Consider the following 18,500-nt stretch of genomic DNA (forward strand, 5'->3'; position numbering starts at 1 on the left):
ACCACATAGGTTACTCAGGCTGCCCCAGTTTTTATTTCATTCAGTGTGGACTCTGCATTTCCCTGCTCCCAGTTTCCTACCTCACTTAAGGAAGTAGGATTTCCAGTGCCCTTGAACTGCCTCTAAACATCTGAAATCTCAGCTTTGTTGTTGTTTTTTTTTAAACACTGACATCAGTTCACGTTGGATGAACTTAAAATCTCATGATTTCGTTTCTCCTCTGAAGGTAGAGGGTGTCGCTGGTTAGACTCATTACTGCCGGAAACGTGAGAAATAAAGACAACCAGTCGTCTGTCTTGACCTACTTGCACATTTTCCAAAATGAGTGACATTAAGCGAGGAGTTCCTTAAAATGTTGAGAGCCTAGCAGACTACGATAATCTTGAAAACCTGCTTTTCATCAAAGGGTGGCCTAGGAAAAGCTCCTCTCTGGGCTTCTCCTGGTACTCGTGTCTGGCTCACAAAGTTCTGAACAGATGTCAGCCACGTTTCTGGATGTTTCTATTTAATCAGCTTAAGAAAAAATACACCACACTGAAAAACACAATCTGAGGGCTTGCAAAACGTAGGTTCACATCTAAATTTTGCAGTGGGGAGCAGCTTCTTGGTCTGGCGTTTCCAGCTACACTGATGAGTTCTGTAGGGCTGTTCCTCGGAGCCAAGTGCGCACCAGACGTGAACAGTACGTACAAGCATGTTGCCTCCCCAGGGGTAACCACAGCCCCGAAAAAGGCATTAAAACCCACTCGCTGCATGAGACCCTCCAAATGATACTCAGATGGCACTCTGAGAAATGAGACGTTGGTTTGCAAATAGACACAGAGGCCCTGAAGCGACTCGGCTCTTCCCATCACCGTGTAGACCGTCTTCCACTTTGATGGGAGAACCCGTTTGCTTTGAAAGTACTGACATCCCAGCTGTGGCGGGGGCTGCCCTTGTCCGCCCACGGGTGAGTGCTCAAGGCGGTTCGTCTTCGGAGTCCTCCTTGGTCCTGCAAGTTCTCATCCCAGCTGTGGGATGCTGCCAGGTCTTCTCGCCCGTTCAGAAAGCTCTGTTCTGGCCGTGCCAGCCTCCAGAATGGGAAGGAATCCTATTGGAAACCAGCATCAGCTGAAGGGGCTCCATACCATCATCTGTCCTCCCCATGCGGAAATTAGGTTCGCTAGGGCGAGCTCTGCTGGTGGACGTGCCCTCAGCATCTCCTCCCTGCACAGCCTGTGGGGGAGTGTGCCCGGGCACCCCTCCCACCGCCAGCCCCAGGCCAGGTGATGGCTGGCGGGCTCCCCGGGGAACGCCAGCCCACAAGCCCTGGGCAGGGTGCTGTCCGTGCCCTGGGGAGAAGGGCACGGCTGGGCTGAGACCAAGCCCTTCCGATCTCCAGACGCAGTGGCGCTGTTTCCTCCGGGTGCCACATGTCCTCCCACACTTCCTTGTACAAAGCAAAGCTACCACCATGGCTGTTTCACAGAATGTCCGTGGACCTCTGCAGCCACCCCAACCCCAGCCTGCAGCGGCGTGCGACGCGGCTGTGGGGCTGGTGGGCACTGAGTTCACCCAGAAATAGTTACCTTTCTGACGTGCTTCTGGCGCCTTGGCAGTTGTTGGACCCCTACGGGTGTAATTTCTGTTTTCTTGGGCAAGTCACACAAAACGTTTTTGAGAACTCAGGTCCTTCTTAAGTGAATCATGTAATATGTGTTTAAAAGCTCAGGGATCTGAAAAGTGGAAGGTGGGTACCAGACCGTCTGGTGGATGGAAGCACCTCGACTGTGCAGCGAGCCCTTAGACAGTGAGGTGCAGGCGCTCGTCCGCCCTAGCTTGTCTTCTGCGGAGTTCGGAGTTCCTCCTGGCTGCCCCGGCCTGCCTCTGTGTCTCTAGCTCACACGCACACACCCCCAAAGAAGTCCTCTCCACCTCGATCGTGGGGCATGGAACTACCCTCCAGACACATGCGGCCAAGAAGCACGCAATACGCGCCCGGCACCCTGAAGAACCACGTTTTAAATGTTATTTAACTTTGAAGACTTTAGGCTTCAACAGCCACGTGTGTGGAGGGGCAGTGTGGCCCACTGGGCCCTCTGTCCGTGTCACCTCAGTTCTCAGAGCACCTAACACCCTACCAAGTTAGTGTCAGCACTTTTATGTCAGTGAAAAGAATTCTGGTCTCGCAAAGTCATCGAGTTTCATGCAGAAGCTAATACTGGACGCAGAAGGTAAGATCCTCCGAGAAGCACAAACACACATGTAAATACCAGAAATTGCGAAGGAGGGGGCTGGTGTGCTGTCGGCTCCGACAGGACGCGCGTGTCCTCGCACGCGCTCCCCTCTGCTCCGTACGCGGCCCTGTGTCTACCGCGCTCCGCCTGGGACAGAACTAGACACGTGCGCTTCAATCAGTGTATGTGTAGACAGACGGCTTCAGGGTTTAATGCACACTGGAGTCTGCCCTCCTGACCTGCTTCCTAAAGAACTTCAGCGAGCTCCGAGAAAAGGGGAATAAAAGAATGTGCAAAACATGCCGTTTGAAAGAAACCTTCCAAAGTCTGGGAAGAGTCAATAACCTTCTCATCACACTTGTGGAAAACTGAGCGGATCCGTATCTGACCCGAGAACAAGCCACAGAATGTCACATGGAGCGTTTTTGCAGTTGGGTTTTGTCGAGTCGTGTTTGCAGTGAGAACCCAGGGCCGCCTCTGCAGGGGGAGCAGGCTTCCCACCCCGCGTGGAACGGCCTCAGCGCCTGCCGGCGGGAATGCTGGGGTGCCCAGTGTTCGAGACGCACAGTTGTTTCCTGACATTGGGGAGCAGCTTAAGCTTTTACTCTATAACAGAGTCTAAAACGCGCTGGGTCAGCAGGGCTGCTGCCTTTGGGACGGACCCAAAGAGAAAGTCCCTCATCACAGTTCTGTGTAGACACACGACCCTAAGGTGGGTTCTGACGCTTGAGGAATAGAAGTGGGTATTTTGTTTCATCTGATACACAGAGAAGGCTCACAGCCGTCAGTCGGGGCGGCAACGAGTCTACAAACACACGTGTAGTTATTAAAGACATAAGGTGTAATTAGTAACAAAGCCACCCCAACAACCCTTAATGACGTGGTGCCCCAGGCAACATAGACCGCGTGCAGTCGGCCGACTGGGCTGGGGTTTGTGCGCTGGGCCTGGCGGCCCCCGCCCGCCCCCTGCCCGGCTCCCCCTTCGGCCCCTGCCCGCCCCCTGCCCGGCTCCCCCTTAGCTCGGAGATGGCCAAGCACCGCGCTGCGTGGGACCCCTTCCCTCGGCCAAGCCCGGGCCTCAGGATCGGGCTCAGGACCCCGAGGGCTCCAGCTTCTGGCTCTGGGCCTGAAAGCCCAGTGGCTGTGCCTCCCACAAGATGCTCGCGTTCTGTGTACCACAGGCTTGTTTGCAAAGTGAGTTTTTATCAGAAGCTGTGACCCAGTTTGCAAGCCACTCACTTTGGACCATCGCGGTTGTTAGATGCGATGTACTCTCGCAGGTAAGTACAGATGATGTGACAGTAAAATGATTCTGTGTGTGACACTATGGGAAAGGCAGAATAGGCACCGGATGTGACCCGGCCCACACACCTGCCTTCCCTCTGTCGTCACGGGTTACGTTCTTGGGCCTCGAGGCCGCTGATGGTGTGAGACAGGAGCCCGGTGCTCGCTCGAGACGGGCCCGTGTACCATCTTGTTTTTACCTGGACGCACAGTGCTCTCTTTCCTCGTTTCTTACTTCAGTGTACGGTATTCCCTCATTACTCCGTCCGAGTGCGTGGTGCTCAGTTCTTACGAGAGAGCCGGCGGGGGGCAGGGAAGTCCAAGATTTTGCCCTTGTATCCAAACGCAGCACGGAGGGTGAAGATGTGGGGCTCGCTTCATTCAGTGGGTTTTTAAGTTGAGAAAGCATCCGGACTTGTGCTGGGTGTGCTTTCTGTGAAATGGTTTTCAGGTCCGATTTGGGATTTGCGTCTGGCTGAGGACGCGATCTCGGGTGCGGCCCCGCAGAGAGTCGTTGACCCACGTGCATCGGGCCCATGAGTGTTAGACGGCCGCCCCTGTGGGAGGGGCGCTGGGCGGTTTGCCGGAGGGGAGTGTGAGGGGCCCTCCCGGAGCTGCCCCGAGGTCACTGGCGTGGGTTTGGGTGTGAGCTGCTTGCCGCCCTGGAGTCTTGTTCAAGGCCAGTTGAGCTCTGTTTCTCAGCCCTGGGGGGGGGAGCTCTGAAAGGCCACATCACTTCGCCTTTGAAGGCAGGTTCATTCCGGGTGCGGACAGCGAGGGGCATGTCCTTTCCTAGGGAAACTGTGCCTACTTATTAATCAGGACGAACTTCTTTATATTTGATACAACCCCCTTAGGCGGTTTTTAATGACATGAAACCTAAAAATCCGGTTTTCAAAATGTCATTTCCTGTCTTTTCTCACTTGTTACTTTCGCAGTGTGGTTTTCAAAGGTTAAATTTGGAAGCAAGAGAGTTTATGTGCTGGAATACGTTTGTGTAACATTATCTCTCTGAGTGCGCGTGTGTGATGCTGGGAGCCCGCCCGCCCCAGACGCCGTAGGACGCGGGTCGGCAGCTGCGTGCACACCAGCTCCTGCTTCACACCCGGTGACTGTAACGTGTCATTCTCCTAATTGCAACTTGGTGCCTGCATTAATTTAATTATCATATGGTTAAACAAAAGCCTAGATAAAATTCATTTTTATGTTTCTGCGGCTTTTGGTGTTTGCAGAGCAGACTCTTGTTTAATGCGTCCTTAATTACACTTGAGCGCAAGGTGTATGTAACCGCACTCAAGTTGTAAGTAAATAAGTGAGGTGAGTTGGCAATGACATTAATTGCACGTGGCACTGTAGGATTACGACAACACACATTATTCATAGAGGTGTGTGCTGTCTCATAATTGCATTAAGACACTTAAGAAAACACCAACGTCTTCCGGTTTAGAAGCAAAGGCTAGCTCCAGTGTTATTTCAGAATGTGTTTGAGCAAAGGCCCTGCTAGCGCAGCTTGCAGGCTCTCTCCCTCCAGCCAGGCTGTCCTCTCTTGCCCCCTGGCCCTGCTTGGGCCACCTTGCACCTGCTGCCCTTGTCGTGGCTGGCAGCTCCTCCCCTTCCCTCCACCCTCGCTGGCCCTGGCCTTCTCCCAGACCCCCTCTTGTAGCTACTCTGTCTCACTGTCCTTGTGCAGCTCCCCGTCCCCACAGCCGGGTTCCTTTTGTTTCTCTCTGGGGTTTTGCCTGAGACTCCAGCCGGCTGCCCTGCTCAGGGCCTTCTCAAAGAGGGCAATGGAACCCCCAGCCAGGGGTGCCCTAAGATACTGCCGTCTCTTGGGAGCCCTTGGCCTGAGTGGGTGCAGTGGCCTGGCCCAGGCTCATCTCAGGGAGGGAAGAAATGGAAGGAAGTGGTGGGAGCAGATATACATGTCCCTGTCTTTGCAAAGCAAGGCCGCCATGAATGCACGTCTAAGGCACGCCCGGTGGGTGCTGGGCCCCTGCGCTCGCTGTCCTGGCTCACTGTCCCCGAGACACTGAGAGTGCTGCAGTTTGTTGCTGTTTTAGTCTCCAGATCACATATGAGACACGCCTGGTTTCCATGTGCGATGGCAGTGGTTTTGGGTGTGCTTTGCACCCAGAATCATGGGTCTCAGGATTTCTTTTTTTTTTTTTTTTTGTATTGAATTAATAAACGGGCTATAGTGACTGCCACTCACCCCAAACAAAATAAATTGAATGCAACATCTTTTTTTGCCCTTCTGTTCTACTTTCTGAACATTTTAGTTTTTTTTAAGTTGTTTATTGCAATGCATTTCAAAGTGAAATATGACAAGATATTTGTACAGTATTCCACGAGCATATAACACTTCTTCCGATGAGCCATTTTTAGTACACAGACTCTTCTCATTTCATTGTGGAATACACAATATTTAGTTACTCTGTTTAGGAACTTAGAGTTCATGCCTTTCTTGTCAACTCTTCCGTGTTTAAAAGAAAACCCATCTTTGATTTTATGTTTTTGTTCCTGAGCATGTAACCGTGCTCTAAAGACAAAGAGACAAGAGTACGATTTTTTTTAAGTCGCAGTTCCTGCTGTGCTCAGAACAAGTATTGCTTCGTGCCCGACACGGAGAAGAAACCCATCTGAGGTGCGTGTGCCCTGGGTAACCCGGCCGCCGCGTGACCTATTGGGGTGAGTTACACGCTCCATAAAGAGGCTTTTCAGAATATTTTTGTAACTCGCGTCTTCATCTGCCTACACTCTGACTTAATTTGATCTTCAGTTATGAAACAAGAAAAGGTCTGTGGCCTGAAAAACAAAATTTCTCCTGCGCGTGCCTTTGCCGAGGACGTCGCGTTCTGACTCTTGAAATGAGGACTCAGTCGCCCCTGGCGATGGGACCTACCACCACGTGTACGTGGGAAATGCTCGAAATGTATTTAATGGCACGATGGCGTCCAGGTGACTCATTGTGGGGCTGAATGGGGAGAAACGGGAGGCAGCCTGCTTTGTTTCTCCAGCTCTGAGCACACGTTGGGGCAGGTTTGCTGCCTGATCGCAGGGACAGCAGAATCCAGCTTCGGAGAAGGGCGTCCGCAGAGACAAGTGATAGTTCCATTTGTTTCTTAGAGCAAGGGCGCCAAAATGCAGGCACAGATTCTGTTCGGGGGAAATTTCTCTCTTTTTCTTTTTTACTGCATTAATATGTTCATTAAAACCTGCTTTTTAACTTAGAACGATTTTACTTCCACCTTTTCTGAAGTATGGAAAACCGGAGATAAAGATTTGTAAAATAAATAATGATGGTTGATGGCCTGGACTCTGCCAGCCGAGGGCCAGACCCTGGGGCAGGCTTCCCAGGCGGGGCCGTGGCCTCCTGCAGCAGCCCTGTGAGGTCATAACACAGTACCGTTACGACCACTGGCCAGCGAGGTGGCTGAGAGACGCAGAGCTGGGGGTACGGTCCGGAAAACGCAGAAGTGTTAGCCCTCCCTGCCCTACTGCCGTTATCTGCATTATAGCAGCAATTACGGAAACACGTGCAGGCTAGGTAAGGACCTATGTTTTGGGGAATTAAGTAGGACCCTTAGGTTTTTATGACATAAAACTAAAGGACGTGTATTCAGCTTCAAATTAAGAAGATCTGGGTTTTCCATCGCCTTGTTCTGTTTTCAGTAATGTAGATTATCCCTTTGAGCTGAAGGAATATCCTTACCTGAATTACCTTGAAGTGCGTGTTCGTTGAACTGGGAAGAGCTACACTGAACAGCTAGTCTCTGTCTCCCTGTCCCTGTCTGTCCCTCCCCCACACCCTTATGTGACCGTCCTTCTTATTTAAAACTAGACCAGCTGATAGAGCTGTAGCTTCCAGGAATAAATGGCAAGATATTTGTGTCCCTAAAATAGAAGTTAGTACGTCCGGTTTCACAACAGGCCTCGATAAACACTTTTACCGTGACGTGACTTAATGCTTGTTTTGCTGTGACTTCTAAAAGTCAACGCTTAAATAAAACCCTGAGCTCCTGTCTTTGCCTTGGCTGTTTGAAGAACACTGCAATCCTAATTACACTACAGGACGGTCTTGGCAGGGACGGTGGTGTTAACACGGAGTCGTTACAAGAGCCACTTCCGAAGCTAAGATAATGGCTCCGAAACTACCTCGATTCGGAGTTCCAGACTCCCTGCCGTGGCGAGGGACCTTTCCCCGGAAACTGCTTGCGTGCTGAGCCCTGAGCGCTGCTCAGCCTCGTGTCCTCCAGTTCACCCACTGAAAGCGTGCAGGTCAGTGTTTAGTAGATGACAGGTGCGCAGGACAATCACGACAACTGTAGAATACTGACCTCACCCCAGAAAGAGCGTGTGCGCTGAAACCACCCTCAGCCTCCGTGCTCCGGCCCTCAGCCACCACGAACCTTTTCCTGACCCTGGGTTTCCCTTTCTGGACAGTTCATGTGAATGGAATCATGTGATGTGTGGCTTTTCTGTCTGGCTGCCTTTGTGGGGCTGACGGTGTCCCTTGTCCGTCCGCACTGCTCTCATCTGATGACTGAGTGATATTCCCTCATGCGCATGGACCGCATTCCGGGCATCCATTCATGCACTGAGGGGGGTGGGGCTGCTGCCCCCTTGGTGCTTATAAATACCCCGGCTGTGAGCAAGATTTTGTGCGGACATAGGTTTTCATTTCTCTTTACGTAGTTTCTCCATTTAAAAACAAAACCTGGATTTTCGTATACTCTTGTCATCAGAAAGGCTTGCTGTGTGTTCTTGGATACGATTCCAACAGACAGGTCTAGGAGAGGAGCCCTGGCTTTGACGTCTCACCTCATGGAGATTTGTCACCTCATTGCTCTTTTCTACCGGGGTCCGCAGGGTTGAACAGGAAGTGTTTTCTGTGCCTTTATCCATAATTTCATCCAAGTTCGTCACTGTCACCAGATGGAGAACTAACCAGCCTGGGAATTAGAGAGAATAAAGTCTTCCAAAATTTTAATTCCCTGCATTTCAAAAACCAGTCTGGGATCTTGGCGCTGAATCCCATGAGGTCCCCACAGTGGAGGAGCCAGCTACGGTGAGGAAGGGTCCTTCACCCTTAACATCACAGCCCGGGCTTCACCAGGTCCTGGCTATTAGGGGAATGTTGTTCTTCTTTTAATCAATAGCTTTGTTGAGATAAATTCACAGACCATGAAACTCCCCCATCTGAAATGCACAATTCGGTACTTTTTAGTCTAGTCACAGGATTGTGCGGCCAGCACCGCAGTCTGACTTTATAACCTATCGTCACCTCTAAAAGAGACCTGGCACCCACTAGCAGTTACCTGCCCGTCCCCCTCCACCCTGACCCCAGCTGCAGGCACCACTAGCATGCTTCTGGTCTGTCTAGAGTTGGCTGCTCTGGCCATTTCATGTGTGTGTATGGCTATCGCGCAGCGTGGTGTTTGGCCACCAGCTTGTTTCGTGTAGGGCAGTGTTCCCAAGGTTCCTCCACGTGGCAGGTGTCCGTTACTGATGAATACTATTCCACTGCAAGAATGTGCTGCATTCTCTGGACCCGTTCACTCACTGGGGGCATTTGGGTTGCTTCCACTGTGTGGTGTTAGGGACATGCTGCTGTGACCACTCTCATGCAAGTTTTGTGTGGACGTACGCTTTCCCCTCTCGTGGGCGTATACCCAGGAGTGGATTTGATGAGTCATCTGGTGACTCTGCAGTTAACTGTTTGGGGACCCACCAAAACCGTCTTGCACAGTGGCTGCACCATTTTCTGAGCCATGTCTGGGGGTTTCAACTTCCGCATACCCTAATCAGCAATGACTGTTGTCCGTTGTTTTGGTTGTATCCATCCTGGAAGATAACGTGAGCATCTTTTCATGTGCTTATTGGCCATTTGTGCGTCTTCCTTAGAGAAATTATTCAAATTCTTTACCCATTTTTTTAAAAAATTGGGTGTTTTGTCTTTTCATTGTTGAGTTACGGGAGCTCTTTACATATTTTGGACACTAGTTCCTTATCAGATAGATGATTTGAAAGTATTTTCTCTCCTTCTCTAGGTTGTGGTTTTACTTTCTTGATGGCATCAGTTGCAGCACGGTTTTAAATTTTGATGAAGTCTAATTTGTTATGTCTTTTGTTGCTGTGCTCTGGTCTCCTATCTAAGAGCCGTTGGGGCACTTGTTCTAAATTAAATCTGATTCTCACCTTCAGTCTCTAATCTGGTCATGTTGTCCCTCCTCTCCAATTAAATCAGAAGAGTTTTGATGATTTAAAAAGTATTTTCATAAAGAACTTATTGCCAGCAAACACACTAGTGGATGGATCTGCAGTTATCTCTCCCTCTCAAATACTTCTCTTTGTCTAGACCAGTGGCTCTCAACCAGGAGTGACTCCCCTCTCCCATCCTCAGGGACATTTGTCAGTGTCTGGGGACATTTCTTGTCACAGCAGCAGGGTACCATGAGCATCTCGTGGGTAGAGGCCAGAGATGCTGCGAAAGTTCCCACGGTGCACAGGAAAGCCCACGCCCTACAACAAACGCTCTCCCAGACCACAGTGTCAAGAATGCCACCTCGAGAGACCCTTGTCTAAACTGTCCCAGGCCTGGCCTTTTGCATTAATAGCCCCATTCTGTTCTGCTTCTGCATAAAAAGGGAAGTGCCTTTGAGAAGAGCCATGACTCTGGTTTTCGTTTTTCTTCATACTCTTTACTTCGATCCTAACAGCTTGCAATGTTTTGCTGGTATGTTTTGTTGCTTATCCAAACCCAGCCTAGTGCAAGAGCAAGGATGATCCTTTTATTTTTAAGAAAGAAACCAAAAAAGCTGAGTAATTACTGCAAGGTTTATAAGAACTATTTATATTACCTGCCCCCCCCCACAGGCATACATACACACATGTATACACACTCTCACATCCGTACACACACACACACACACACACACACAGACACACACTCATGCTCAGGAATTGTTCCTGTGCTGATATGTTAGTACTTTCATGGTTTCAAACACGGTTGATCACCACCTCTAGATAACAAGAACCAGGAGGGTTTTTGCAGCTGCAGAGACGGCAGTGACCTGGTCCTCCCCCCGCAGGCTCTGGCCCGAGAGGAGCCGCTCACCCCGGACGGTGCGGCCGGGCAGGACCTCTTCAGTTGCTTCCTGTCCCAGTGCTGGGGGCTGTCACATCTTTGAGATGTAGTCGAGGGCTGGAACTGAGCGTGCATGCAGCCCACACAGGGTCTGAGTGAGTCTGAGCGCCAGAACAATGTTCTGCCTCTTAAAGAAAATAAAAGAGAGCGAGGGAGCGAGTTTCCCGTAGAGAGAGTCCGCCCTGCTCCGTACAGACCGGCTGTGTCGCCAGCGGCCAGGAGCCCCTCGCGCAGCCTAGTCTCTGCATCCCGAGGGCTCGCGCTCAGCTGCGGCCCAGGACCCCTCTCGCTCCCCGAGCCCGCCCCGGCCTGTCCCCGCGGCCCTCCCTTCCTGGACGCTCCGTCGCCTGCCCGCACAGCAGCACAAGCCCTAGAAATGCCTTAATACCAAAAAATGCACTTTCTTCTTTCTCTTTCACTGTTGAAGTCAACATCCAGAACTGTTTCTGCTATAGATGGAAGGACGTGTGTTCACTTCCTGAGGCTTCTGCAGCCAAGTTCCACAGACTGGAGCTAAAAACGCCAAGATCCTGTTCTCTCTCAGTCCTGAGACCGGAGTCCAGAGCCCGGGGGTCAGCCGGGGTGGGTCCTCTGAAGAGATTGTGCTCCAGGCCTCTGTCCTAGAAGCTGGTGGCGTCCAGTAGCCCTTGGCTTTCCTTGGTTGGGGACACATCCCTCGGTGGGCACTTGGCCTTCTCCCTGTGTGTCTGTGTCTCGTGTCTACATTTCCTCTTATAAAGACACTCGTCACTGGGTTAGAGGCCCACCCACCACCCAGGGTGACCTCATCCTGTCTAATCACAGCTGCAGTAACCCTGATCCTGAGCAAAGTCAGCACCCCAGATATAGGGGCTGGAGTGTGGGCGGACCTTTTTAAGGGGCCCAGTGCAGCTCAGCACAGGGAGTAATGTTGGTGGCTGGCTGTGGGATTTGAGGGGCTTGGGGGTTCTGGAGATTCGTGCACTCTTGGCCACAGCAGCCAGGTGGGACCCTGGAACAGCCACCTGACCAGGGGCCAGAGGCCCCTGAAATAAATGCATTTTGTTTAAAAACAAAAAGACCAAGACTCTGTGGCTCAGATAATATAGGTACACAGATGGCTGATTGTACGATGTCACACTGAGTGCTAAATTTGTGTCTTGTCCTGTCTAAATAAGCAAAAACATGTCAAATACATGTACACAGAAGCAGTGTCTGTAAGGAAGAAACCACAAGGGCTTGAAACATGTCTAGACACTGGCAGTCGCAGACACGATTTGAGAATCAGGACACATTGCGGCAATGACACTCTGGGTCCCGGCTCACGGGGACTGGCCCTCTTCACATATCTGAGTGTTTTGTGTTTCATCGTTTACAGGAAGCTTTTATTTCTTTGCCATGAAAGTTCCCTTACGTTTAACACACGTCATCTTGATGGTGTTTGCTTTGCTTTGGACATTTTGCTTATTGAAAATGTGTTATTCATAAGGATATATTTTATATTCGTGGAAGAGCAGCAGCGTCAGGGCTCAGAAAAATCTTTTTATTTGGACAGAAATTAGTCAGTGGATTTCCACACGCTCTGTGGGCTCGTCACTCAGGAGGTGGGAGAGGTGGGGTGAGCCTGGAGGTCCTGTCTGTCCTCACGCCTGCACGCGCCCCCCCGGCTCCTTCACGGAGTAGACGGTGGGCGCTGTGTTGCCGCAGGAGAGCAGGTGCGGGCGGAGGGCGCCAACCATCGCTCGCCACGATAGCCCGCCAGCCCCCGCAGAGGTGGTGAGCCTGTGTGACCGTGTCATCGACCCCCAGCCACTGACGGCAGGGTGATTTGCTCTAAATATCAAGCTTTCGCTCAGACCCCAAAATGCTCTCATCTCTGAGACTCGGAGGGATTTTACACCAGGAAGGAAGGTGTCGCCAGTTCTAACTGGAAGACGCTGGGAACCGTACGGGCATCCTGATTTTAAATGACGACGCATGGAAAAACGCACCCATAATGAATAAAAATGGCGGCTGAATTGTACTGAATTAATGACTTCTCCAGTAACACTTATTTTGTATTTAGTGAAGAATACGGCATTGAGGTTAGCCTCAAAGCGAGGTGTGAACCAGGGCACGTGACATGAACCTCCAGCTGATGGAACAATCTATCCAGAAGTGTTCCCTGTTCCAAGTTTTACCCTCCTCCAGAATTAGATAGGGAGATACAGAAAAATGCGTGGTGAGCCACCTTTGGCTTCCTCTGCTGAAACAAAAGTTCCCCATTTTAAACATAACAGTTGAATGGTTTTCTCTCCAGCACTTGCTGGGTTATAAGGCAAGGTCCCTGTTCTCAGACACTTTGCAGTGTGGTGGGGAGAGACCACGGAGTCCCCAGGGAGTCTGCCGTGGGGAGGAGCTCGGATCCACCCTGGCGAGGAGGAGGAGCTGGGGACAGGCAGGGAAGTGGCAAGGGGCCGGGCAGGGTGAGGGCCTCGCTCCCAGATACCTTCCCCCACACTCTGACCTGCCCAGACCCTGAGGGCAGGAGGCTGGCACGGGTGTTCCAGGCAGAGGGACAGCTTGGTTTCTGTTGTCCTCTGTCCCACAGAAAAGGCTGTGAATGTTTATCCCAGTTCCCAGCGACTTCCTGTTTCCCCGAATCCCCAACACCACTGGGAGTGGCTTCCCAACCTTGTCAATGTGCTGGAAAATCCCATCTTACTCCCGTTTTGCCATGTGTATCCTCAGTTGCTAGCGAGCTGGAGCACTACCGTGTGTATCCTCAGTTGCTAGCGAGCTGGAGCACTACCGTGTGTATCCTCAGTTGCTAGCGAGCTGGAGCACTACCGTGTGTATCCTCCGTTGCTAGCGAGCGGGAGCACTACCGTGTGTGTCTTCAGTTGCTAGCGAGCTGGAGCGCTACCGTGTGTATCCTCAGTTGCTAGCGAGCTGGAGCACTACCGTGTGTATCCTCCGTTGCTAGTGAGCTGGAGCACTACCGTGTGTATCCTCCGTTGCTAGCGAGCTGGAGCACTACCGTGTGTATCCTCCGTTGCTAGCGAGCGGGAGCACTACTGTGTGTGTCTTCAGTTGCTAGCGAGCTGGAACACTACTGTGTGTATCCTCAGTTGTTAGCGAGCTGGAGCACTACCGTGTGTGTCTTCAGTTGCTAGCGAGCTGGAGCACTACCGTGTGTATCCTCAGTTGCTAGCAAGCTGGAGCACTACCATGTGTATCTTCAGTTGCTAGCGAGCTGGAGCACTACCGTGTGTATCTTCAGTTGCTAGCGAGCTGGAGCACTACCGTGTGTATCCTCGGTTGCTAGCGAGCAGGAGCACTACCGTGTGTATCCTCGGTTGCTAGCGAGGGGGAGCACTAGCGAGGGGGAGCATTACCGTGTGTATCTTCAGTTGCTAGCGAGCTGGAGCACTACCGTGTGTATCCTCGGTTGCTAGCGAGCGGGAGCACTACCGTGTGTGTCTTCAGTTGCTAGCGAGGGGGAGCACTGCCGTGTGTATCCTCAGTTGCTAGCGAGCGGGAGCACTACCGTGTGTGTCTTCAGTTGCTAGCGAGGGGGAGCACTACCGTGTGTGTCTTCGGTTGCTAGCGAGCTGGAGCACTAGTCACTGTTCAGAGTTGTTGGGTGAGACTGGGGGATCTCAGTCCGGGAAACACCAAGTTAGTTTATGGACTGACCGGTAACAGCAGCTTCACTGGGGAAGGTGGACGCAAACCTCTCCCCTCCTCCGTGATTTGGGTGTTAATTATCAATACGCCTCTGACATATGTAACATCGGCTCTCATGTACGTGTGGGAACGAGATTACGAATGTTGGTTGGTGGGCTCTCACCCTCTCATCCGATCCTGCCTGCCCAGTGGTGGAATGGAGACCCCTCGCTTGTTTGGGGTGGAGGCTTCCAGAGGGCTCTGGGGGACGGGGATCGGGAGCAGAGGGCCTCCTGCTGTGAATCCAGAGGGCTGGCCTCTGCCTCCCCGAGGTCCCCTGCTGCCTGGGTCTCACCTTCTCTCCCACCTGCTGGCTGCCTGCATGGGCTCGTCCCTACCCCTACCCGGGAATCTGTCCCGGTCTGAATCAGACCTTCTGTTGATGGGGTAATAACGTATGGCTTCCTCACAAGAAGACTCCTATTAGTCAAGACAGTTTTTGTTGCAAGTGGCAAACCCCACTCAAAGCCCTGAGACCTGGGAGGGAGGGAGAAGTACAGAGACGGGCCCAGGGGAACACCCACTGGTTTCACAAAGGGCATCTCTCTCCCTGCACCCCCCCACCCCCCAGGCTTTCTGGCCCACCTGGCCCAGGGAGCACGCAGTGCTGGCAGTGGCCCTGAGGTGGTGGCAGTCCAGCTCGGCTCCAGGAACTTCCACACAGCTGGTTCCCGCCCTCAGAGCCACGTGCCCACTCTCGAGCCTCCCAGAGATCTGTCACAACAAGGGAGGGGAGTCCCTCGAGGAGGGGAGCGGGGAAGCTGAGCGGGTCAAACATGCCTGCTGTAAGACAAGGCTTGGGGACCAAGCTGGGGGAGGAGGCAGCTAGGTGCCAGAGCCAAGGCAGCAGAAGGGAGGATTGTCACCTTTTCCCCCAGTTTCCGTTTTTATTTAACAAACATTCATAGAACAGTTCCTGTGTGCCAAGTATGTTCAGAGCACTTACAAATATTAACTTTCTTAACCCTCGTTACAACCACAACACGCAACCATGCAATGTCACTATTTCTTCTTTTTTATAGACAAGGAAACCGAAGCACAGAGAGGTTAAGTGACTTGTCCAAGGTCACACAGCTAATAAATAAAAGCCAAGCCAGAGTATACTCCCAAGCAGTCTGGCTCAAGAGCTTGCATCCTTAGTGACTGTGCCTGCCTTGCTCTTCAGAAGGAGATGAATGTACAACAGGAAGAATACCTATCTCTCGGTCCTAGCTGGAGACTTGGGGAATGAGAGAGGCCTGGGAAAAAGTGATACAGAGAAGGGTGGAGGCCAGAGAGAGGCTGCAGGGCGTAGCAGGCCGCCAGGGCAGTGTCCGGGAATGTCCCCTTGTGCATGTGGCCTGCCAGCTCCCGTGGTGCTGGTCATAACCCAGGTCCACGGTCAAGGGCAGGAGTCTGGTGGCGCTGGTGGGAGTAACTGAAGTGCGGGCCTCGCGCTCTGGCCGCCAGGGCAGGTCAGACGGTGCTGTGCTGGCCGCTTGAAGCCACCACCAGGGTCCCCGGTTACCAGACCAAAGCAAGTCACAGAGCAGTGAGCGGAGCGAGGCCCAACAGAGCTGCTGGGGCGGTGCGGGGATGTGGACATGCGGAGGGGCGCAGGCATGGGGAGGGGCGCAGAGATGTGGAGGGGCGCGGAGATGCTGAGGGGTGCAGGCAGGCCTTTTGTAGTTGCACTCCCTGTCACACTAATGAGATACACTTGATTAAACAAATAGGAAGAAACTAAACCATATCTAGTCTATGCCCTTAAAATTTAGACCTAAACGGAATGTGCACCCCGGTGCTGCTGGTAGGGCTCCACGGCAGAGCAGAGGGGATGCGGGCGGCAGCCTAGCCCAGCTCCTCCTCTGTGGCCTCAGGGCGCCGCGTGGACACTGGCATCGTTTTGCCCCCGAAAAGGCCCGTTCTCGCACCAGGGCTGCCCTGCCTGCCTCCAGGAGGCCAAAGTTGGAATTGAAGGAAGGCAGGTTCGTTGTCCCCTCCTACCTGTGCGTCCATCTACCTGCAACCCAAACAGGGACTGGGCGGGCGGGATGCTTCCGGCGCACACGCAGGATGATGAGCTGATACGTTTCATCCCAGGTGCTACTCAGTTTCTTTTGTATGAGAATATATCCCCTGGCACAAGAGAATGCTTGCGAGCCCAGGCCGAGAAAAGCGGCGGAACTCAGAGTCCTCTGCACAAAACCCACCCCGAACCCAGAGACTGTCTCTCACGGCTGGACGATGAGCAGAGGGATGCGATTTTCTGCTGGAGAGTTTATAAGAAGAAAAATGTATCACAGCATCTCATTGATAAAACACTGCATCTTAAGAGAGGGTCTTGTTCTGCTTTGTTTCCAGGACGGAGGGCCTAGCGCAGGAGAGTCTGACAAGAAGAGGGACGTCCGCCAGCTCTCCCGGGAGGCCTCGGAAGACAACGAGGTGTTCGGTATGTGACTGGGAAGCCAGAGGACGGGGCTCTATGTGCGCAGATGCACGCATTTGGGGAAGGTTTTAAGTTTTCAGTCACATGAGCAATCTGTGAGTCGTTGTCAGTATTGAAAATGCAGAGGCTGTAGGAATGTGCGCTAAGTCCCCTTGGGCAGCCTCCTGCGCTCGGTCCGTCCTCCCCAACGTGACCACGCAGGTGGCCGGTGGCAGCTGTCCCATCTTGTTCTTGCTTTCACGCTTTGTGCCGTCCTGTACGCAGACTCCAGAGACTTCCCAGGCGCAGCCCTGCTGTGCGATACTCCTTATCTATTTGACCATTGTGGGTGGAAAACCTAATCGTCCTTATAAAACAAACCAACAGGGACATGAGACTGTCCCGAAGCCCGGATATTTCAGCCACAAAGAATGACTCAGGAGGTGTTGGAAAATAACCGTTTTCTGTAAAAGTTTACTTGTTCTATAAAAAGTTACTTTTTGTAAACTTTCTGTAAAAGTTTCCATACACGACTCACCTGCATTTCTGTGCCCCCGCAAGAGAATGAATGAATGAGTTCTCATTTGATTTTAATGTTAAAAAAATCAGCTTTCCCACGTGACACGATGCTCCGTGACTTGCCCACGAGCACACGGCTGAGGGAGACGCGATGCAGATCTGTCCTCGGGCCCTGCTCTGTTCTCCTCCAAGAATTCCCAGAGACGTGGGAATGAAGGGGCAGCAGGAAGCCTGTCCCGACCCTGAGGGCTCACTGGCGTATCAGAGGGAAAGGGAGCCGTTTTCTGGTTACTGAAGTCGTTGTCCCTTGGTCGCTGTTGCGTGTCTGCAGGCTGTGACGCTCACGGCAGACAGGCCTCCTTGCCGCGTTCCCTGGCCTGGCCGCTGCTTACTTACGAAAAGGGTTTCTTAGTACTTTGGCTTCTCTGGCAGGAAAAGCCGCCCAATTTCTCGTTCCTGTGATTCCATCCTGAGTAAACACCCATAATGACGAAGTACTGCTGCCCGCTGTCTCAATATCTTAAACTGTCCTGAAAGTCAACATAACCCAGAGGCATGGAGACTGAAAACAAAGCCGATCCGTTTGACGGAAACCAGGGGGGTCAGACACTCGCCCGGTTGCACCTGCTGCACAGTGATTTTCCCGGGAACTGGGGGGGGGCAGGGAGGAGGCTGCCGGAGCACTGTCCGCTGCCCTCCCACCGCGGGGCCCCTACCGCTCTGGGGCAGAGCTACCGGAGGGAGAAGAGGCCAGCACTCGAGGCCAGGAGCCGCCGGCGGCGTCCTGAGTGCAGATTCGAACTGAGCACCTGAGTGTCGATGATTTCGAGAGTAGATCCGTCTGCGAGTCTCTAAAATAAAGGTTTCTGTAGACTACCTCTCTGCTCCCATATTCCAACTCCGTGTGTATATAAACACGTAAAAGAAAACGACAGAATAAGAATGTCCAATTTTAGGTTTCCTGTATGACAAGAATACCTTTTAAGAAGGATTTAGGTGGAGCTTACTTATTTTTAAAGCAAACATCATCTTCCTCATTGTTCCCCTGGTTAAGAGCTTTCAGGGTAGTTGACAGCAGTATCCGTCACCCTGTTCCCGTTGGGCCCACACACTGCACACGTGTGCACACGCACTTGTGACGTAGATACGCGTAACGTGAGAAGGGTCCTCGATGATGCGTGTTTCCCTAAACCGGCGTCAGCGTGGTCTGGTTTCCGACGCTCTCCCGAAGGCAGTGCTT

The 18,500-nt window shown here is 52.3% G+C and overlaps 1 protein-coding gene across 6 annotated transcripts in view; it reads left to right on the plus strand.

Moving 5' to 3' along the window:
- The window catches only part of MBP (myelin basic protein), a 116,558-nt gene that overhangs the window by 27,400 nt on the left and 70,658 nt on the right, over positions 1 to 18,500 (plus strand). For all 6 annotated transcript variants that reach the window (XM_057313324.1, XM_057313325.1, XM_026496504.4 and 3 more), the window contains one exon: positions 16,678 to 16,765. Coding sequence is in view for 5 of the 6 variants with exons in the window: in XM_057313325.1 (XP_057169308.1) it covers positions 16,678 to 16,765 (88 nt within the window). In the remaining variant the exon portion in view is untranslated. The remainder of the gene's footprint in view (positions 1 to 16,677; positions 16,766 to 18,500) is intronic.

This window comes from Ursus arctos, unplaced genomic scaffold (assembly GCF_023065955.2).
Source record: "Ursus arctos isolate Adak ecotype North America unplaced genomic scaffold, UrsArc2.0 scaffold_17, whole genome shotgun sequence".
Taxonomy (NCBI): domain Eukaryota; kingdom Metazoa; phylum Chordata; class Mammalia; order Carnivora; family Ursidae; genus Ursus; species Ursus arctos.